Below are 22,863 nucleotides of genomic sequence, written 5' to 3'. Positions count from 1 at the left end.
AAGCTAGATAGGCACTGGTAGGTGGATTTTTGAGCCCACTTATAATCTTAACTAGAAATAAACATTTCTCAAGAGGAGTAACTAGTATTGGGATATGTGGTTATTAGAATCTTAACCTATTTTAACTAAGTATTTTCAAATTCAGTTTCCCAGCCCTTACACTGTCAGTGGTCACTTTCTTAATCCTGCAATCTAGCATGATGCTTTCAAAAAGTAGGAATTAACACCCAAAAGGAATTATCCCACTTACCAGATCTGTGACCTTGGGCTAGTGTATTAACCATTCTGAACCTCAGTTTCTTCATCCACAAAATGGAGCTCATAGGGCCTTATTCAGGGGATTAGTATCAGAATTAAGTGATATATTATTAAAAATATACAGAGATTTTTTTTTTCTAAGTTAAAAGTAACATCCAAACCATGAACCTTTGGTGGATACTAGTTTAGGGGAAGGGGCTAGGGGTTATAAAGACATTCGTTGGTCCATACAGAAATTTTTAATACGAACTCAGTTTTAAATGTGTTAAAGATATTGTGGTTACAAAATAATCTTATTGTCAGTCTGGGCTTGTAGAAGTACTTACAAGTATCATGATGCATACAACTTAGTTTCAAATGATTGAGAGAAGGAGAAAAGTAGATATCTAAACAGAGGTTGAGAAATGGAGCAGGGAAGGTAAAGCAAACTGGAAAAATGTTAATTGTTGAATCTGGCTAGAGAGTACACGTGCTTCACTTTACTATCTGTTTCACTTTTGGATTTTGAAAATCTTCCAAATAAATGTTGAGTGGGAACAAAAGAATTCAGTGAGATAACGTCACTAAAGCATAGAGCTCCTATTAGAAACAGCTAATGCCTGCAGATATTCTGTCAATTTAGAATGATTACCATCTTGTTACACTGGCTGCTGTCAGTGTGAGGAGCTCCCTGCACATAGCAGGTAAGCAGTGAGCACATGCTGAAAAGAAAAGAAATTAACATAAAGGACTAAAACCCTTTAAAAAGGATGTCTTAAACCCATCAGGGTCACAAGCTGAGAGGAGGTGAGGTTCTGCTTTGCTGGGGACACCAAGTACCTAAAGCTTAGAGGTTAAGAACACTGACATTTAACATCTAACCACCTGGATTTAAATCTATGATGGAAGCAGCAAGGTCTCATTGGATAAGTTATTTAACTCCATGCCTCAATTCTTTTGGCTATGAAATGCAACATAAAAATACTGTTGTTCCTATCTCAAGATATCATTGTGAGGATTAAATAAGACAATGTGCTTTAAATGGTGCTTTGCACATGGTAAGTACCCAAATATTAGCTATTATTATAATCATGTAGATAATAGCCTCCTGTTCCATTTTCTGTGATATGAGAGGTCCTGCCAATATTAAGGATTGCACTTTTGCCAATTAGACAAAATCTCAGATGTTATACTTAAAATTCCCTTAATTTTGTTCTGTCCATAATTTTCACAGATAATTTTCATAAAAGCAATGAAGTTTTCACATGACAAATTTTTGTTTCATTTTCAAACATCAACAGGGTTTCTTGTATTTCCCTAATAGCTCAGATGGTAAAGCATCCACCAGCAATGCAAGAATCCTGGCTTCAGTCCTTCGGTTGGGAAGATCCCTTGGAGAAGGAAATGGCAACCCACTCCAGTACTCTTGCCTGGAGAATTCTATGGACAGAGGAGCCTAGTGGGCTATAGTCCATGCAGTTGCAAAGAGTTGGACACAACTGAGCAACTAACACACACACACACACACACACACACACACACACACATACACACACACACACAGAGTGTTATGAGTGTTTCCCTGGTGGCTCAGTAGGTAGAGAATGTGCCTGCAATGCAGGAGACCTGGGTTCGATCCCTAGATTGGGAAGATCCCCTGGAGAAGGAAATGGCAAACCACTCCAGTATCCTTGCCTGGAAAATCCTATGGACAGAGGAGCCTGGCGGGTTGCAGTACAAGGGGTCGCAAAGAGTTGGACACAACTGAGTGACTAATACTTTCTTTTTTCAATGTTTATAGTATAAAAGCTACTAATTCAGTTAGTGTAAGTTGAATGAATGTTTCAGGAATCTTTTCTGAACCTGTGATATCTACCTTACATGTGTTCTCAAATAAATTGAAAATGGGATTGTTGATGTCAGTGTTCTTAAGAAAAGTAGCATTAGTGTTTTAGGCCTCTGTGGGCTTCAGTCTATACCCAAATTTTTAGCTTGGGCATTCTGTGAAAGTTGCCACTCTTGTGTTATTTTAGGGATAATAAAAAAGTTATAGTACTTTGCTTTCACTTAAAGATAAATAATATGATAACATTCATACATTGATTTTATTATTTATACATTATTTCATTTTTTAAAATGCCATTAACTTTTAAAAATCCATATGGTGACAAATCCTCTTTGGACATTACAGAGACAGTCTAATAGTCACAACATGCCTTTTTGATAGAGTGCCTTAGGGTTTCTAAGGGCATGTTTATGCAGAGCATCTCCTTTGAGCTTTATAGGAATTCCCTAAGATGGTCCAGTTCTTAGTCCCAGTTTACAGGCAAAGAAAATGGCAGCCACAGTGATGAACTGAAGTCTACTCAAAGTCATATAGAAAGCCTTCAAGTTTATGCTGACCATTAAAGAAGAATAAATTGTGAAGAATCTTAATAGCACCCAGTCCTTAGCAACATTTTGATAATTATTTACCAACTTAGTCTAAGCCTTGCTGCTGCTGCTAAGTCACTTCAGTCGTGTCCGACTCTGTGCGACCCCATAGACGGCAGTCCACCAGGCTCCCCCATCCCTGGGATTCTCCAGGCAAGAACACTGGAGTGGGTTGCCATTTCCTTCTCCAATGCATGAAAGTGAAAAGTGAAAGGGAAGTCGCTCAGTCGTGTCTGACTCTAGGGACCCCATGGACTGCAACCTACCAGGCTCCTCTGTCCATGGGATTTTCCAGGCAAGAGTACTGAAGTGATGCATAAATTTTAAATATGATTTGCAACAGAGTAGAAAATACAAAACTCAATATTATAAATTAGATATCTTGATGTTTACATAATACAGTTTATTATCTAAAGAGGTATTTAAAATCATTCTACTATAATTATCTTAGCCTGAATTTCAGCTGAATAAGTCTCACAAAATATCTAACAAATCAATAGTTTGGGTAGTTGGCTAGACTGTTTGTGATAATTTAGCAGAAAAACTGAACTTTAAAGTTTTATGAAGTCGTGAGTATATGGTTATGTACACGATGAGGTCCTACCAAGAGGAGGTAAAGAAAACTGGTAAGAAGTCAGTTTGGGATAGGTTTTGGCAGGAGAGTGGGCAGTAAACAGTGTGACTGGGAAGGTAAAGGTTCTAGGAAACACAGACCTTTAAAACACTGAGCTGCAGTCACTCAACATACTTGGAGGTCCCGAGGTTGATTCTCCATAGCTTTCTTCAAAGTAAACTTCTGTTTTGAGTACTGGGATGGATGGCCCTTCTCTCCAAGAAGATAAAAGCATCTGCTAAAACCTCATCTTTTTTGGCAAAAAAAAAAAAAAATTGTGAAGGGTACACTCACCAGTTGATTCTGGTAGGCAGTGACCGCTGTAAAAACTGTTTCTGGAAAGATGAATGTTCTGAATTCTTCAGACTTCAGATTGAGTAATGAGGCTGTGTGGTCTTTCTTCTTAATGATGTGCACCCGTGGCTGGTACTTATGCATTGAGTTCAAAATTATCTACAATGAAGAATGGAAAGTACAGTACTGAATTTCAGGTTTTCATATTGCTGCTGCTGCTGCTGCTAAGTCACTTCAGTCATGTCCGACTCTGTGTGACCCCACAGACAGCAGCCCACCAGGCTCTCCCGTCCCTGGGATTCTCCAGGTAAGAACACTGGAGTGGGTTGCCATTTCCTTCTCCTTCTTATATTGCTAAACAGGCCCAATTACAATGAGGCAAAGAAAGGATCATAAAATCTACAGTTTCAAATGTAGTTTTAAGATTAAAATCTACACTTTCCATTCTCCAGGCAAGTAATTTGTACATAATACAGCAGAGTCATCACTGTGAATCACATTTTACCAAAACAACTGCAAATGACACAGGTTGTTTCAAGCGTTCTTTCTAAAATTATAGAAGAAAAAGTCATCTGCAGGATAGGTTTATTTTGAAAAAAATAGTTTTTGTTTTTCAGTCTGGTTAGACCAAAGGCAGTATGTCTCTAAATTTTCTAAAGTAAGAAATTACATATTCGAGGAAGCCAGATTGTTACTTGGGACAGTGGGGGTTTGGGGGTTGGGGTGGGTGGCAGATCGGATGGTAGGGAAATAAAACTTAAAAGGTAGTGAGGTGTGAGATAGACTTTGGTTGGAATACTGAATCGATACTTTCTCGCTCTTTTAATCTTGGGCCAAGTGATCTTAGCTTTCTCACCCCATTTTCTTAAATGCAAAAGCATTTAAGTTTTAAACTCACAGGAGTTGTGGTGAGAATCAGATGATGTAACTCTTGTAAATCACATAGCAAATAGGAAGTACTCAGTAAATATAACTGTATTATCATCATCATGTCTGATAGCTTCATTGATTCCAACTTCCAGTTACAAACTAAATAGGAATGATAATGACAGCTGTCTTCCATTCTATAGCTAATAAAAGTTGCCCAATACTTAGAAATCAGAAACATACCCTTGTTTACAAAGGCACTATTTTTCATGTATCATTTAAATAAAATACAATTGCCATTATGAAATTTGAGCAACAAATCTACTTTCAGATATTAAAGATTTTCTACATCTCCCTCAACGCCACACCCAGACAGCTACCTAAGTATACAAAATTGAGTATGTTTTTCTTGGGATAACAGGGCTCACATTGTATGCCCTTCACCCCAGGAGCCAAGCAGAGAGCATGGCTCTCAGAGGAGGTGTTTGATACATGCTGTGGCAGGACCAGGGTCAATAGCATGCAGTATTGTCGCTCTCTTGTCTCCTTGGCTAACTTGGGTATGTGGGTGAATGTTAATGCTGGTCGACTTTAGGAGAGTTAAATACTAGTCACTGTGAGATAATTGATAGAGAATCAATCTGTTTCTGTACTGAGATATACACCAACAAAGTTACAGGGCATTAACTGGCATTGAATTTTGAATATGCCATCTTTTTATGATCCCAAATCTGAATAGGAATTACTGAATCAAATGAGAGCTTAAAATGAATCAAAATAAACTTTAAAAAGTTATCTCTTTGTATAATGCATTTATTCCAAGGAATTCAAGATATCTGCGCTCAGTCCTAAAACTGGAATAAACTTGAAGTGATAAAGCCAAACATTTGCCTCCTGAAACTGGTATAAGAAGAACCTGAGCATTCACTGTATGTTCTACTAAGAAGATAAGAGTTTTCAAATCACATGCGCACACACATACATACACACTGAAAAAAGCCCTAAGGTTTAAGTAAGGTCCCCTCTTCCTTATTTATACCAGCCCTAGGTTAATTTCCTTTAGGAAAGGGTATTGGACAGACTCAGACCCCAGACTGAATCTCAGACCCCAGGGCTTCTTGAACCTCTGCTCAGGCTTTCATGGATCTAAGAAACACTGATAGAAATGTAGACTTTATTTCACTGGAGAAATAAATTCCTGGAAATAAGAAATTTTCCTATTATAAAACCAAAAATGTATCTGTAAAGGGGGGCTTCTTCAGGGCTGATTCAGAGAACTTGTCTAAACAACACAAGATCTAAAAAATTTCCCGGTAGTTTTCAGAACATACTGTTTCTGTTGAAAAAGAGTTATATTAAATAATAAAAATTTAAAGCCAAAATGGATATTAGCAATCATCTAAGATTTAGGCAAACAATTTGTCACGGTCTGATCTTGGCGTAATCAGACTAGAACCCAGAGCTCCTGAAGTATGGCTTAGTGCTATTCCTCCCCATGAAACTGATGCTGAAGGAAAACACACCAATTCTGGACAACTGAGCTGTAGGTTAACCTAGTTACTCTGACTTGGTCAGGATAAACAAGGTCTCCTGTGGGCATGTGGATGGTGGCAGTGCCTGAAGTGATTTACTTGGTTTTAGGTTCAATCCAATTTTTTGAAACCATGTCTAGAGCTCTCTAACTTATTATCTATGTATATGTAACCATTTTTTTTGAAAAGTTTTGAGACTCTTCTTCTAAATTGCATAGATCCAATACAAATTAAAACCTTAAGTAACAAGAACCTTAATAAAAGGGATAAGAGAGAGAATAATTATATCATAATATCGAAGCCAAGGAGAGAAATTATGAAAATACCAACTTGCTTTCTGGCAAACAGGGCAAAGAAAAAAAAAAAAAGGAAACAGTATTCTCCTCATCAAAAAGAAGCATGCATGTCTGTCTGAAGTTTCCTTAGCATAAAATCTAAAACACTTATTAAAATGTAAATCTTTACTTAAGCACATGAAATAACATCACGGGTAGTTCCTTAAAAAGCATTCCTAGCAATTGTGTAAAAGCCTGTGTCAATGGCTGTTCTATTAAATGTTGATAGGAGCTCAGAATTCCAGTTTCTCTTTTCTCCACATTTTGATGAATTCCTTATTGATATATAAAATCAAATTGTTTTGTTTTTAACTGCAAGACTTCTCTGTGTTCTAATATTCATAAGAGTCACTACAGAAGAGATATGTAAAAAGCAAACAGCACTTTTCCAAATTTATTTGTACGTAAAACCCTTTGGTCCCATTGTATCTCACAAGAATGTATTCTTCAGAACACATTTTGGGAAACCGCCATTGGAGGACTCAGCCCCATTCCCTTTATGCTGTGTTATCTATCACTGATAGAAATTAAATATTTAATCCAAGAATGGGCTGTAGTAACCTCCAAAATGCACTTTCCCTTTGTTTAGTTGGCACAGGTGGTAAAGCATTTGCAGAAGTGGGATTCCACGGTGCCAAAGGTCCCTGACCCTCTTACATAGAAATGGCATACAGCGTCTCTGTATGTATCAGAGTTCCCCAAAGAACACAAGAATGTTCTCACAGAATGACTCAGAGCTGGAAGGTTGGAGGGGGAAAGGGAGAAAAGGAAGAGACTTCGGCAGAGAAGGTTTCACGTAGCTTCTCCATTCTACCCTAGGGAATCCGCGTAGTCCAAGCACTACTTACATGGCCATGTTGATCCAGTTCATTGTTTGTGAGTTTCACCTTTTCAAAAGACACCATCTGTTTGAGTAGCTGCTCGCCAGTAAAAGGAGAGTCTGGATGTACATACAACCTAAGAAAATTATGACAGAATTTTATTGAGACATTTTTTAAAAATCTCACTGTGGGTTTTAAAATATCCTGATTCTAAAGGAACACAAAAATCTCACATAAATGGTGAATTTTTATTTGCCTCACTTAATCTCAAATTTAATAATACAGCAATGCCAAAATAATGCTAAAACATACAAATGTGTTTCTTTGTGTACCAATGACTTTAAAGGGGTAATACTTAATACATTTTCTATTATTGATTTTCAAGGGATAATACTTAATACATTTTATATTATTTGCTGAGCAAGTTGTTTTTTTAAAGGTGTTTTTTTTCCCATCTAATTAATCAACTACTGGTCTGCTTCTGTCAAATATAAAATTCAATTGTAGATATTTTCAAAGGAAAGTCTAGGTTATACTAATTGCATAATGAGCTCCTAACATAAACATTGCTAAAAAGCAGTGAAGACAAATAAGTTAAAAGAGGAAACAATTCTAGAGAAGCTATCCGTTTAAACTCGAAGGTGGCTCAGCTTAAAGTTTGTTTTCTTTATAAGCATGACAGTGCTTAATACAGTGACCCTGGGAACTTTTAATAGATCACATAGTCTATTTGCTTCTCTGGGTACCTTAATATTATTTCTTTCATCATTATCTAGTTAAGTGCTCGCTAATGAGAGTGAAAACAAGCTGGGTAAGCTTCAAATTATTTAGTGTATTTATCTGTAAATAGCCTAAGCACTCCCCTCTCCCCCCAAAACAGCTTTGATCGGGAGAAAAATGTACTTATCAGGTATTTGTCATTTATTGATCAGCTGCTGTTTTTGGCTAGCTTTTACCTACTGACAGTTAAATGCAAGTCATTTGCTTTACCTGCAAAGCTTTAAACTAAGTACAGCTCTTTGTAAATCACAATCCTAATATCCATTTAACACAAGCTTTTCTGAAGTCATGGGAGATTATAGAACTAATAACAGGGGAAGGAAATGTCCTTGATTTAATGGGATAAATTCGTTTATCCATGCCACAGGTTATTCATATTTATATTTTGTATCGAATCTTTGTAACTACCATTAAACATACATATTATGGAGGGAACAAAGGAAAGGGAAAAAGTTAAAAAAAAAAAAAACACCTTTCCTAACAATATTCATGTAAAGAATAAGAAGTCTGTGCTATAGTTTGTCACACAGAGGACTAACAATAGAAGAATTGGAATCACAGGCTGCAACTCACAAAGCCCACCAGGATCTAAGCAAAAAACAGGCTAACAGTACTAAAGATTCTTACCAGACCCATACAAGAACTTTAAAGGTTTTAGGTATTTGCCTGAATAATTTTTTAAAGGAGTGCTCAGAATTGCCTTTCAATTGAAGTATTCTTCAATGACACAACCATAATATTAAATAGCTTTTCAAATAGCACCCTTCCAAGGCTATTACTCTATATACACAGTTGTTTTACTAATAAGCACCACATCCTGATTAGAAAAGACACTGATGCTGGGAAAACTTGAAGGCAGGAGGAGAAGGAGATGACAGAGGACGAGATGGTTGGATGGCATCACCGACTCAATGGACATGAGTTTGAGCAAGCTCTGGAAGATGATGAAGGACAGGGAAGCCTGATGTGCTGCAGTCCATAGGGTCACAAAGAGCCAGACAGGACTGAGGGCCTGAGCAACAACAACCACATCCTACCCACTCCTCCAAAAAGGACTAAAAATATTTAGTCCTAAAAGTTAGTGAGATGGTCCCTCTTTATGTATCAATTTACCACATATAATAAGATTAATAAATATTAATTTATTTAAATATCAACTTTTTTTAAAAAGGAAATGTCCTATGAAATTTATTTCATAAATTTATTTAAAATAAAACATTATTTAGGTTAATACAACGTCTTGCCCATTACTATGACCAAATGATATTGTCAAGCATCATTTCTTCTGATTAGAAATAACTGACTGATGAATTTTAGTCTAAAATAAAGTCTTTCAAAGAGCTAGAATTGCAAGGAATTTCTACCATAAGTACAAAAATGATCACCTCCCAAATTCTTTACCTTTCCCTTATGTAGCTACAAATTATAGCAGTGTGTTTTAATAGCAATAAAAAATAGTTGCTTGTATAATCTAGAATATTTATATCCTATAAGGCACAAACATTTTAATCTAATATCAATATAAATAAACTGAACTAGGATGAACGAAAAAGCATACAGGAAGCCCCGCTTCTCTCAAGTCTCATGGGACTTAAAATTCCAGCAATAGCTTAAACATGCTTCAGTTAAGATAGTGTATTGGTACATGCTTTCTTTTTCCAGCCAGAACAGATTAGTAACATAAACAAGGCATGTCATATTCCCAACTGGCCTAAACCAGTTCCCCATACCTTTAGATAGGAGGAAAATGTATGCTAAATAAGAGTGATTAACTTCTTAGAGGAAAGACTGAAAGGAAAAAAAAAAAAGAAAAGGGGTGGGAGAGGCTGCTTGTAAAAATAGTTAGGAATCTGCTAAATTACTCTGCTTTCTGTCTCCTTTCTTCCTTTCTCTCTTTCCCCTTTAAAAAAAAATTGTAAATATTGGAAAGAAGCTCTAGATTAGTGTGAACTGGCTAGTTAATAGTAAATAGTAGAGAACACTAATTATATTTCTTTAAATATCTATTGTAAATTTGTCATTTATAGTCACTCAAAATGAGTGTCATTAAAATTTTTTTTTAGTCCTGATTGTTATTTAATATATCGATTTGGAAAGGCTGGGATCCTTCCTAGTCTTTTGTGGGAATGGAAAACTCAAGAGAGGCTCCTTTTAATCTCGTCTCTAGTGTATTTAACAGACTGTAAGCTTAATAATGTGATCGACTACTAAGTAAGCTTAATATTCCATTGAACTGTATGTGTAAATTATCTGTTTTGATTCTGTGCCTTGATTTAAGACTCCAAACTATATACTTACAAAGAACCACACTTTGAACCATAACATCAAAGTTCCTAAACCTGTACATTTAAATAAATTCTTAGCCTTGATATGAATTGCCTATCAATTATAAAAATGACATAGTCATAAAACAACTTTAAAGCTGTAAGTTTTGGTTTTAGAGCCCTAAATGTATAATCAGCTATGTAAATGTAAATTGTAAAATGTAAAGATTCATTGTTTGTATTAAAGAGTGCCTGTTCGATTTCTGTTCTTCAGCTAGTCATAGTCACATAAAGTAAAAATACCGTTTTCTTCCCTCCAGAATGCTCATTTGGGCAAAGCAGCAGCAATAAAGGTTTGCATGTGATTTGTTAAACAGGGTTCTCCAGGAAAAACATTACCAATGACTAGCACAAAAATGGACATGTTTTCTTTGGGTCATTACCTAACATAATAATTGAATAATTTTTCAGTAAAAGTATATTAACCTGATGTTGAATTACATTTATCCACTAATTATGGAGAGGGGGGAAAAAGAGTTTGTTTTTCATACTTAAACATCTCTGAGCCGTTTATTAGTCAAAAAGAAAAAACCCCACATTTACCAAAATGATGTTTACTATGGGAAGTTATAACCACACTATAACAAATATCTACTAAAAGCTACGAATGTACTAAAATGCACACTTGTAAAATGGCTTCATCAGTAGGTTTATTCTGCTGCGTGTTAGCCAAATAGAAATGAGGGGTGTCATATGCAATGGGTCCAGATTTCTAACAAACATTCCAATTTAAATTTAAGAAAAACTTTGAAATGAATTATGAAGAAAGATAAAATTAAAGGCAGTGTTCTGAGTAGAAACTCTGCCTTTCTCAGAGACTAATCCATATTTTGTATAGTTAATCCTGGAGTGCCTGGGCTTGGAACGCTTTCTTACCAGAACTCACGGCTTTAAAAACAGACCTGCTGAAAATTCAAACAGCCAGGGCAGGAGACATTTTGCTTGGCTGAAAATCTGGAGACACAAACCTGGCTGGCAGTGGAGGGTCCGCTTTGCCAGCCACCAGCCAGGAGGACCGGTGGTAGGCATAGCGGTACCTCTTGTTGTCCACAGGGACGATGTCCATCAGGACTATGTACTTGGCCTCAGAATCCACACCGGAAAAGGACACACGGATGGTAGGAAACATCCTCCTGACACAGTGAGACAAAGAGAATCACCAGAATTAGAGAGGAAGAGAGGTCCCTTCCCTCTCTACCCAGCCCCCAAACTCTTTGTTTCCTGTAAAGCCACAGGGATGTGAATACAGAGACTGACCTTCTCCCAAGCCTAGATAATCTTAAGTGTCATCTCTACAGGAGTCCTCATTAATACCCAAAGGTCTGCAATTAGGGAAAATCCTGTGCTATATCATCAAGCCCATTAGGCTCTGAACCGAAGTCTCCAGAGCAGAGAGAGTCCTGTAACCTCCTTATGTTGCAGGGAGAAAACTCACCCCTGCCTTAGTAGAGAGCCAGAGAGGAGTTCTCAGGTTGGTTTTCTTTTCGGGGGACTCTGAGAGGGTGCATCCCAGAGACCTGAGAGCTGGAGCAGTCGAGCGCCAATGGGCCACCGATCCCTAGAGCCTTAGCCCCAGTCCCAGGAGCTGCCTTCCTGCCTTCCCTGAATCAGCCCGGACTTCAGCATCTAGGGGCCCGGCACCGGAGCTCCTTCCTACCAGGAGTGTGGTCATTTCAAATTTCATTCTATCTCCCTGATTTTAATTTTTGTTTTTAATGGGAGCTTCTGCAAATAAAAGGAAGATAAAAAGGTGATAAAAAGGAAGCCACCTGCTTCCCTCACAACACGGAGCAGCCCGCCCTGTACTGCAGCAGGCACAAGTTCCCGCTTCCCTCCAGATGCAAACTCAGAACCTAAAAGACATAACTGGGCTGCAGGGAGGAAGAGAGCCCTCTTGCCCTTAGGGTGGGGGTAGGGCTTCCTATAGCCAGATCCCATGAAAGCAAATGCCTGGACATCTGTCTCAGTAGATCTTACCACAAGCAAGTCAGTGGAAGGAAACCCTCCGTGAGCAAAGCCTCCTCTTCAAGCTCAGTACTAGCAGTTTCACCCAGTTCCTGGAGACTCCCTATGCCACACAGGGCACCGTTCCCTCCTCCCCGCTCCTCAGCCGACAAGGCCCTCCTGCTACCTGCCAGACTTGGTGATGATCATCTCCGTGCCTAGCTCATGGAATTTGTCCCAGAGCTCCTTGGTCTCCAGGCTGCAGGCAATTTTGGCCATTTCCTCGCTGGGGATGATGGGGGTGGTGGGGATCAGTGGCTCAGTGCACAGAGAGGAGGAGGAGGGGCTGCTGCCGCCCGCACCACTGCCGCCAAACTCCCCATGAGCATCTAGGCTGGTCAGCTCTCCCAGGGGCTGAGCGCAGGAAGACTTCTCAACAAATTGTTCTGCAGGCAAAAAGAATTGAGAATGACAGCTAATTCTGTCAATCAGGGATAGAAGGACAGCAGCACAACTAAAATACGTACCTAGACTTGACTTTGGAAAAGTTATGCTCAGGATCTCCAGGAGGGCAGTGCAAACCATTCACTATATAAACCAAGCCTGAGAGTCCTGTGGAGTGGCATGGCTCCTGCTTGCTTGCTTACTGAACCACATCAGTGAGTTCCAGAACCAGTTCTTGTTACCATTACTTGAAACCCACTTTGGAGAAGAAAAAATGTGAGGAGTGGATAGTGGGGACGACAATGATCATAGAGAATTAAAAACAAATATTCCTGTTGTTATCCCTCCACATTCTTCTCAGTTTGTGGGCCTGGTACCAGTTCTTCCTCTCTGACAAAGAGGAGACACTTTTTCCACGGAGATCAAAGCAGCGAAAATATCAGCTCCTTCCTCACTTTGAGAGAAACCTCCCTTCCCTCCTGAAGCCCTCTCCCCATAAGAGAAAATGAAAAGGCGGTGTGGTTTGCTGTGGTGTTGGGGATGTGGTTTTTTTTTTTTTTTTAATTAGGTCACTTCACTTCTTTGCCCAGTTCTCAGTTTCCCAGACTTTCAGATGTTAGATTGGAACATTTTTATAATTTCCCTCCCCGTCTGAGATCTTATGAAAGACTAACATATTGCTTGTTAAATCACGGGAGTACGCTCTCCAATTTTTTGGACGTGGCTTGAAACAATTACTTGAGGGACAATGTGTGTATTTTCTCTCTCTCAGAAAATGTTGTGTGAGGAAAAGAACCCCAAACCCAGACCAGCAGAGTGTTAAAGTGGGAAGAACAGTTTTCCATCAACCATCAGGCTGGAATACCACTGCCTATGAACCAAACATTCTCCTCCACAGCTGATAAGGGCCTGGGAATACACCAGTCACTTTGATGGAATACAGGAGGAGTTTTGTAATTGGCCCAATTATCTTGCGTCCCTTAAAAAAGAAACTACTTGAATCAACAATGTGAAACTGGACTCCAAAACAACTCTGTTCTAAGTGCCCTCAAGGAATTGAAACAAGTTCTAAGGACACACACACACACACACACACACACACACACACACATATATATAATGTTTTATTTCTCTTTGACTTGGGGCAGCAAGCGAGAGGTAGAGAATTTTAACCTTCTCTTACAATAATAATCCAACTCATGGAAAAATTTTTAAATAAGAATAATCAAATTAATTATCATATCCTTGTTTTCAAATTCAAAGAGAATCATGCAGTCACAAAATTATATTTTCTACTAAATTTTCAGAAACATATTCACATAACATCTTTATAGAGAATTAAGTAGCCTTAAAATTTTTCTGACAATTGAAAAAGGCAAATTCCCTAAGCTCCAAACTAACCAGTGTGTCAGGGTTGGGAAATGGAAGAAGGAAATGATATAGAAATGTTCTAACACAATATTTTATGTCAGTTATATCTCAATTTAAAAAAATTTCATGACTTAGTTGTCTGAGGTGGTTCTTTTGAATAGACCTAATGTGTTTAAATGAGCAATCATGAGACACCTCTGACTCCCACCCTACAGCTTCTTTAGCATCTCCTTAGTGTTGCATTCTCTCTGAACAGGTATTTCACGTGCTAGAGTCCTTGGCTCACAGTCAGTAATAGTGCTCTGTTGAACTGGCCCTAGAAAGGGACTAAGATGCCTTCAGGTTCTTTCAGAGCCTGTCTCAAAAGCCCCAGGCGAGGAAGGATGCTCGTTTTACAGACTGGAATGAAGTGGGGGTGCTTTGAGCTGCCAATGGTTTTATAGTTTAGAATGCAGAGGAAGGTATCTTTCCCCCCCTCAGGAAAGTAGAGAAGGAAGCAATGTTGAAATGACAGTAGAGCTGAAGCTAACATGTTTCCCAGTCTACTGTACATCTGTCAGGAATTTTAACCTGAAATTCTCTTTTCCTGCTAGCTACCAAACACATTACTGTTTGGCAATTTATTTATAAATAAATAAATTTATTTATTTGGGGCATTTATTTATAAAGAATTTGGAGGCCTCCTAAATAGGAGTGGATAATGTTGGGAAGGGCCACAAAGTTAACTTTGAAATTGGTGGTGAGTTTTTTTCTAAACAGTTGGAGTTTATCTGATTGGTTATTTCCATTTCTTTAACAGGTTTAGATTTACACGGGAGGTTAGATGGGAAGAACCAGGGAAAGGGAGTAGAAACCCTGGAGGAGAGACTTTTTGACATGTTTGCTGCAGATCTTCCTGTTTCCTTTGCCTTGGTTCTAAGTTTCTGCAGGGATTCTAGCTCTCTCTTCTCTCTGCTGAGGCCCCTTATTTTCCTTCTATAAAATTTCATCTTCCATATTATTATTGTGTTTCAAGGTGTGAGATGTTAAAATGTTGAGAAAGGCAGGGAGAAGGAAAAAAAATTGAAGTTAAAAAGTTAAAAAAAAAATTACCCTAAGTTTACTTGATGCTTTTCACTGTTTTAGAGCTACCAGATGATCAGGATGTGAACTAATTATTACCCAGGGACCCAGAAGGTGATGATGAGAACACTTCTTTCTCCCAGTTGTGAAGGGACTTGAAACACATCTCCAGTAGTTTCTTTCTCACACAGTTCACTCGTGTTAAGGGGAGTATAGTCACTTTTCTCCCTTTTCTCTGAGCAGTGTCTTCTATAAATGGTAAAGGTTGTTAAATAAACAGTATAGCTAAAAGTTGAGGAATCTGGGAAATGATTACTGGTTAATGTTTTTGCCAACCGCCACTGAAAGTGACAGCAGCTATGAAATGTCTTACTGATATATCTGGAGCTTCTCTGAAGAAAATGGTTCATTCCGGTAGAACTGGCTTATTCTACAGCACCTGCAGGGGTCTTAAGGAGCTGAGTTCGTGTAATCTATTCAAGTCAGGGAAAAACAAAATTAAACTAGCTTCTTGTGAAGTGACAGTCTCCTTGGTTGCAAGTGCACAAGCAGGTGTTAGATGCATCATAAATTCTGTCGAGTCTTAAAAAGGGGCTTTTATCATTATTAATCCCTAAATCTTTATCCCAAAAATGTTACACACACACACACCGGATGTTCGACTTGACAAAAGGATTCTAGACAAATAGGTAAGGAAAGCGACATATGAGGTATGAAACTGGGTGCCTATAACAACACTGTGAAGTCCCCAAAGAATCTGGGTCTAAGAGGAAAAAAAAAAAAAAATTCCCACCCGCAACGTATGGTCTATGACCCGCGGGTCAGAGCTGCCGCTCGAGCCGGAAAAGGTGGACACCCTCAAGAGCGTCGTGCAGCTAGGGGACAGAAGGACAAACAAATGTGCAGCACCCCCCCCCCCCCCATGCCTGCCCATCCGGGACAGTCTAGCAGCCCGACTTACCCAGCGGTTTGATGGTGTTCTCCGTAGCTTCCTTCTCTTTGGAGCCGCCGCTCGACATCAGCGCGGCGATGGAGAAGGCGTTGGCCCTGGAAGAAAGCTGGGGCTTGGGCGATGCCGTGAACTCCATGGCCCCCAGTGTGCGGTCCTGGCCAGGGACCGGGCCTGCCGAACTGCTGTCCAGCTTCCCCAAAAGAGACAAAGACCGAAACACAGAGCAAAGTTTCCAAGTGCAGCCAGAGGGGAGCCAGGGACTCTGGATGAGTCAGCCCCAGTCTCCCAAGAGCTCCACACCGGTGTCTCCTTTCCCCCACCGCAAGTCTTCAGCCGCTGAGACTTCGAACTAGCCAGAGAGTACCAACTGCGGGCTCAACTGGGTGTGCAAGTACAGGGACGCTCCGCAGGGGCACAGGCTGCGCCGGAAGCTGGAGACTAGCATGAGCTGCGCAAAGCCCAGAGGTCCTGCAGCACCCGCTCCACGTCTTTCCTCCCTCCCCACTCTGGGGACAGTCGGAGCGGCTCAGAGTCGCTGAAAGGGGGCGGATGCCCGGGAGCCCGAGCGTAGCCGTGCGAGCGCGGCGGGGCGCGGAGGACACTGCGCCCTGGAGCTCGAAGCCCTGCGCCTTAATTTGATGGCAGCGGCGATCCCGGCGGCAGGCAGCCAGTCAGCGCTGCCACACGTCACCGCTTCCTGATTCCGCCGCCGGGGGCGGGGCCGCGGGCCGGGTGGGGAGGGTGCGCCCGGGGCGCGGTGCCGGTGTGGCCTCACGCACAGACCGGTGGAACCTGGCATCCGTTAGGGGCATGGGGTGCCACCACCAGCCTAGTGCAGCGACCGCGGATGCAGCCCGTCAGGCCTCGCAGTTCCAGTGTGGGAGGGAGGTGCTCGCTGTCGGGAGGGGGCATTTTTGTCTCAAGCCCTGGGAGCCTAGGAGTGGCCCACTGCAGGAATCTAGACCAGAGGAAGCCTCGGGGAATTCTTGATTTCCCATTCTTTTTCTTACTGGTAATCAAAGTTCCAAAAGAAAGTTGGAGAGTGCTAGAAGTAGGACAGAAACTGGCGCCGCAGAATCGGCGCCAATGGGATAGATCCCACTCGCCGGGCAGCGTGAAGGGCTGGATCCCAGAACCCGATGGGCTTCAGAATCTGACTGCTAGACAATGGGTCTGGAGAGAAGCAGCCTTGAGAACGATGCGCTAAGAGTGGGCTGTAAGCATTTGGCAAAGGATGCTCTCAGAACCACGGCTGCTTCTGCACACTGGTGCGCCTCTCATTCGGGGTTCCTATTCCCGAAAGGGACTCGAAAATCGGGCCTTGACGGAGGGGAAGGTGAGGGGCGGTCGACGTGCTGGTGGCGCGGCACCCTGCGGGGACCATGCGACGCGCAGTGGGAGAGTGCAAGCCCTACAGCGCCCGGGCGCGGCGCACGCCGAGCCGTCAGTCTTCACGAGCTCGGACTTCCCACGGCCTTGTGGGGGTCGTCTTGTTGGCCTTGCTAAGCTTGAATAACTCAAATTCTCCAAATTCGCGGGGTAATCCGCTTCACTTGGAGCCGTGTAAACTCAGGCTGACACACACACTCAAGCTGTACATGTAAATATTTGCGCCCCTTTCCAGTTGGTCTGGCGATTAGGAGCCTCTTGGTAGGTCTTTAAAAAAAAGAAAGAGAAGAAGGAAAACAGCCCCCCCCCCATTTCTCACCCCCACATTTTCCTCTCTCCATGGCACAGACATTCTCCACCCCTTGAAATAAACTTATGAGGGAAAAAAGCTGAAACTCAAAAGTTGAAATCAGCCATGTAAGTAACATGATGACAGGTGGGGGACTTGTGAGTTAAGCCTGTCTTGTCACCATATGTGAATAGTTTCTAACAACAAACTGCGTAACAGTGACTAAGGAATAATTTTGAAATATCTCTGTGTACAGAAAGTGTATGTGTAAATTTGGGAGAAATTCGTAAAACTGTAGATTTTTGTGCTGGAAACGATTTATACTGTCTAGCCCATGTCCATTTGCTTTTGACAGTGAGAAATCGAGTCTGGCTAGCAGAGTGATGCATCTCCCCTAAAATCGACCCAGCCGGCTAGAGGCACAGGACCTGCACTCCAGGCAGAGATCTTGATCATACCCCAGCCCTGCAGCTGAGCCTTGTTTCTTCACACGGGAGATCCATAGAAAAGTAACGCTGGTTGAGAATGCTTTCAGCTTAAACCTTAGTAAGAATAGAGGCAGCACCACTTCATGTGCCTGAAGATTCGTTTCTATTCTTGAGTATCTGGTCCTTTGCTGTTTTTGGACAACCCAGACCCTTGGATTAATAAATCTTCCCCCCAGCAGGCAAACACACTCCACCTCAATCAATGCAACTGTGACATTTCCCTTATTTAAACGTAAGGCACACAAGCTTGTTCCTGTCGTGTCTCAAATGCTTAGGGTTTGGCCCGGAAGGAAGATTTCTGTCAAGAGCGGTTGTCTTTTTTTTGCGAGGGGCGGGGGGTGGGATGGGGTGGGGGGCGTGGAGGGGGTGTGTGGCATTGTTTGTTGGGATGGCGATGGCATAGTTAGTCTAGAATTTTACGCTGCAATTGGGCATCGAAAATCTTATTTGCTGGTTTTAGTTTTCAAAAACTTATTGTGAAATTATACCTCTATTAAAAAAAATGCATTTCTACACAAAGAAAGCATCATATCTTTTCTTAATTATCTTAGTGGTTGAGGCTGGAATTTGAATAATTTCATGACAGGGACAGTTTTGGAAAACTTGGCAGACCAGGGGAAAAATGCTTTGCCCAGGGTCAGTTTCCACTTTTCCAACTGCCCATTCACTCTTAGTCCTGTTCTGGGTCTTTGGCGGGCAGCGAACTTGGACTGTTCATCCTAAAGACAAAATAGGAAGCTAAGCTAGCTAAGCTAGTGCGCGGAGGGAGACTACAAATAAGAGGAACTGAAAAGTCCACTTTAAACAAACTCGGGGCTCGAGAGGTGAGCCTTTTGGGGATCCCTAAAAAGCAATGCATCTTGTTGGTGTCGAAACCACAGCAATAAAATGTATACTGCAACATAATTATCTGGGGCGCACTGTCCCTGCTCTTAGATTTATTGCCTTTGCAAATCAATACTATGCTGTAAAAGCCGGGAACCGGTACTTGGCAGGGAGGTGCCATCACAGAGTGATTAAAAGCCCACCCGAAGAGAAGATCGCCCGGTTCTGAGGTCCCTTCGTGTTAGCGCGGGTTAATAGGTAAAGCCACCGAGGGAGTTGGAACTAAGTAATCACATTAACACTTCCCAGAAGGCTGACGTCAGGGGGGATGGGGGTAGGGGTGAGTCTGGGGAGAGAGGGGTCCAGAAAGTCCATTGCACTTGGAGAAGACTTTGAATCTTGACTTTAACCCGCTTTAGCCCTCCCTGAGACTCGGTATAAGTTACCTCAATTTCTTAAAGCCTTAGTTTCATCATCTTAAATTAATTAATTTATTTCTACCTAGAATATCGCTGTGAATTAAACGAGATAAAGTGCATAAAGCGCCTGAACAGTTACTCCAGTATAAATGAAATATAAATACAGAATTTTATTGTCTTTAATTTTTGAACTGCAGTTTTGCGATCTCAGAAATGTTTCTTTCGCGTGCTCACATGCAGGTATCTGTGCAGTTTGCGGAGTGTATGGATTGGGGTCTCATGGTGATAATGGACGATTATTTACAACTTGCTAAACTTTGGAACTCAGGAGTTAAAATTTGAGGTTATATGCCTGAAATTGGTTATACAGAGTTTGATTTTATGGAGGACCGGAAGATGTCTCCTTATACACAGCGCCGCTTCAAATTTTCCTCTGTAACCTCCGAAACTCAAAAGTTGGTCGACTTCAGAACTGTGCAGGAAGAAACGGTTTCACGATTTCGGCCAATGGCTTCTCGCTTAAATGACTGTTGAAGCTAATACAGAGCCCTCCGCTGAGAGCCGGAGCTGCAGGACCCGGTGCCCGACCGAGAGCTCCGCCGGGTACCCGAGGGCGAGAAAGAAGACCGGTTTCTCAACACCCGGGCAGCTCTGCTCTGAGATCCCGTCCGCATCCTGTCCTCCGCTCTTTTTGGTAAACGCCTTAAAAGCAAAAGAAATGGGCTTCGGTGCCTTTGGATTCCTATATTCGGTTTACCGAACCGGAAACCCACCCGAAGTAGTGTGGGGAGCGCGGCCGCAACTTCCCTTGAAAGCAGCTGCTACACGTCCCGGGGGCGCGCCTAGAGTAGCGCGCATCGTCTTCGTACAGCGTAGGGAGCGCGCAATGCGGCCTCGGATTTCATTGTGCGAGGAATGGAGTGGTCCCAACATTTCCTCAGAGGAACCGCGGAGTTCCTCTGGAGTTACATGAGCACATCCTGATGGAGTTAAGTTTTCTTTAATCCAAGTGTCTGCGAGAAGCTCCCCCGTCCAGCTTTGGCTGCAAGAACGGGCCGGTCCGTCGGAGCTCCGGTCCACCCCGGAGGCCCCAGGACCGGGCGAAGCAAGGCACCCCACCCAATTCCGTTTCTAAGGGCAAGGCAAAGATTAGTTCTTCAAGAGGCGAGGCCAGAGTGTGTCATCTGACGGTCCGTGTTTGGGGATGGGTGTATATGGGTGGGTGGGTGTTCGCACGCACGCTCACGTGCGGCCGGGACTTCACTCTGGCGCCCGGCTGTGGAACCGAGGAAAGAGGTGTCGTATGGGCCTAAGGCAGGTCGCACGCATCTCCAGGGACTACGCCCTCAGACAGGGAAGGGAAAAATTCTTCGAAGGCCAGAGCCCCGCGCAATCCTAAGGCTCAAGGAGACCTTCGACTGTGGGTGCGCGCCACCACCAGGCTACTGGAACTTGCACTCCCGGGGCCTTCTCAGGTTCCCATCGCGTTGAGCCACCGAGCCTAAACGCGGAGATCAGGTGCGGAGTCCCAGAGCCTCCTCACAGACTGTTCCCTCAGGGCTGCGACCCTACAGCTCCTTCCCTTGACCACTCGCATGCTTGTACATCCCCCAGGAGCTCGAGGCTGCAGGACCTAAGCGCCGCAGGCCTCCTTCTGACCAGAGAAGAACTTGTGCGCTAGAATTGGGTACACAACTCGCAGCGTGATCCCAAGAACAGCAAAGAAAGATCTCCTCTGATCCTGTGAGCTAGGAATCCAGATCTGTTCTCTTTCACCCCTTCTCCACCCTCCCTCCTCTTCCTCTACACGTGCTCCCGCCCGCCTTTCCAATCCTCCTTTTGGGACATCCTCACCTTCTGTCTCTCAAGGCCTGGCTGCTGACCAACCATGTGTTTAACACTTAGATATTTCGTACATCATGAATTTTTGCATGAATTTTGATTCTTTAAGTTACTGCATTAAAATATTATTTTTTGTTAGCCTTAACTTTTAGGCTTCATCATAATCTCAGCCGGCTTAGGGAAGTTAAGAATTTGATCGAAATTATACTGATAATAAGCAGTAGAGCGGAGGTTCCCACGCAAATCTCTAGTTTCGAAAGCATCCCCTCCCCCGTCGCTATGATCACGCACATGGGACTGACTCAATGGGAACTCCCGCTAGGAGGAGGAAAGAGGGTAGAGGATGGTCCCCTGCTTCAGGATGAAGGTCTTGGCCAGGTGACCTGGTCCGGCCGTGTGGAGGCACGAGGCTTGCGTGGATAGGGAAGGCAGTAGCCAGACAGGACGACTGAGCGTGCTTCCTGAGCTGTGGTTTCTTAGATGTTTAAAAACAAACTCGAAAGTAAATGAGGCAACTTCCATAGAAGAGCAACCACAGCTCTCTTTCGAGCACCTCCTCCCGCAAAGCAGCGTTAGTTTTGCAGATATCAGATATCACCTAATGAAACTTACAGCGGTTACTGCATTTTGGAAGGTGAGCCAGCCTTCCAGCAACTAAGTGATTGCTGGAGGAGATTCTGCCTTTGCTTTTCAGGAGCTGGAACCTGCCGTTTGGTGACATACTTGTCCAGGTCCTTATCAAGAGGTTTGGGAGCTCAAGGCAGGGAAGACCCGGACAGGAAGTAGTCCTGCAGGGACTGCAGTCCTGCTCCCATTGCAGGTCTACCCAGAAGCAATTTGATTGAAGCTCATCTTAGTCTCTTCCCTGTGGAGGGCAAAATATACTCAGTAACGACTTGGGTGCCTGTTCTCAAATGTCAGCATGTTCTAGACGACTTGAAGCATGTATTAATGGAAGGGAACAAAGATGTATGTATCTCACAAAAGATAAAGAGTGCAGAGTATTTGTTCATTTATCTGATATTACCTGGTACTTACCCTGGGCTGGGTACTGTGCTTAGTTGGATGAATAAACCACTGATCAGAACCCTAATATTTCTGCCTCATGCAACTCACAGTGTGGTGGGAGACAACAATAATAAGCACATAAAACCACACATAACACACACACACACACAATAGAGCTTGTGATAAAGACTTGAGGAAACAAAAGCAGTGATCATTGCTGATTAAACCTATTTTTGGTTATGGACATTCCTTCCTTCTGGACAAGGCACTGGCTTATGGGGGGGTGGGGATGGTGTTGGATAATTTGCATATGATTCTTGACTATCAAGGATTCAAAATCTAGCTGGAGATTATAAAAGAGCATCACTGTGAAAAGTATACATTACAGTCTTCTCAACATTGAACTGAAAGATGTAGGGGCATAAAGGCAGACTAAACAACTTTAATTAAAAAAGCTTGCAGAAGAAGGTATAGGGCCTGGCATTAGAAACATCAGTTGGGAGAAAATGCCTCCATTTCCATATCTGTAAAAACAAACTACATTAAGTGTGTTGTGAAGATTAATGTCTTCGTGAGGGTAAAGGACTTCACAGA

The 22,863-nt window shown here is 42.2% G+C and overlaps 1 protein-coding gene across 2 annotated transcripts in view; it reads right to left on the bottom strand.

Annotated features, from left to right (window-relative positions):
• Positions 1-16,620, bottom strand: part of TBX20 (T-box transcription factor 20) — a 51,342-nt gene extending 34,722 nt beyond the window's left edge. For both annotated transcript variants that reach the window (XM_027968630.3, XM_060415028.1), the window contains exons 1-5: positions 16,019-16,620; positions 12,368-12,626; positions 11,205-11,369; positions 7,160-7,268; positions 3,578-3,736 (exon numbers count right to left, since the gene is read on the bottom strand). In XM_027968630.3, coding sequence (XP_027824431.1) covers positions 3,578-3,736; positions 7,160-7,268; positions 11,205-11,369; positions 12,368-12,626; positions 16,019-16,145 — 819 coding nt within the window. In that variant the 5' untranslated portion in view covers positions 16,146-16,620. The remainder of the gene's footprint in view (positions 1-3,577; positions 3,737-7,159; positions 7,269-11,204; positions 11,370-12,367; positions 12,627-16,018) is intronic.
• Between the last annotated feature and the right edge of the window lie 6,243 nt (positions 16,621-22,863).

This window comes from Ovis aries, chromosome 4 (genome assembly GCF_016772045.2).
Source record: "Ovis aries strain OAR_USU_Benz2616 breed Rambouillet chromosome 4, ARS-UI_Ramb_v3.0, whole genome shotgun sequence".
NCBI classification, from domain to species: Eukaryota; Metazoa; Chordata; class Mammalia; order Artiodactyla; family Bovidae; genus Ovis; species Ovis aries.
The sequence above is the reverse complement of the archived record's forward strand: the minus strand, read 5'-3'. Positions and strand labels throughout refer to the sequence as shown.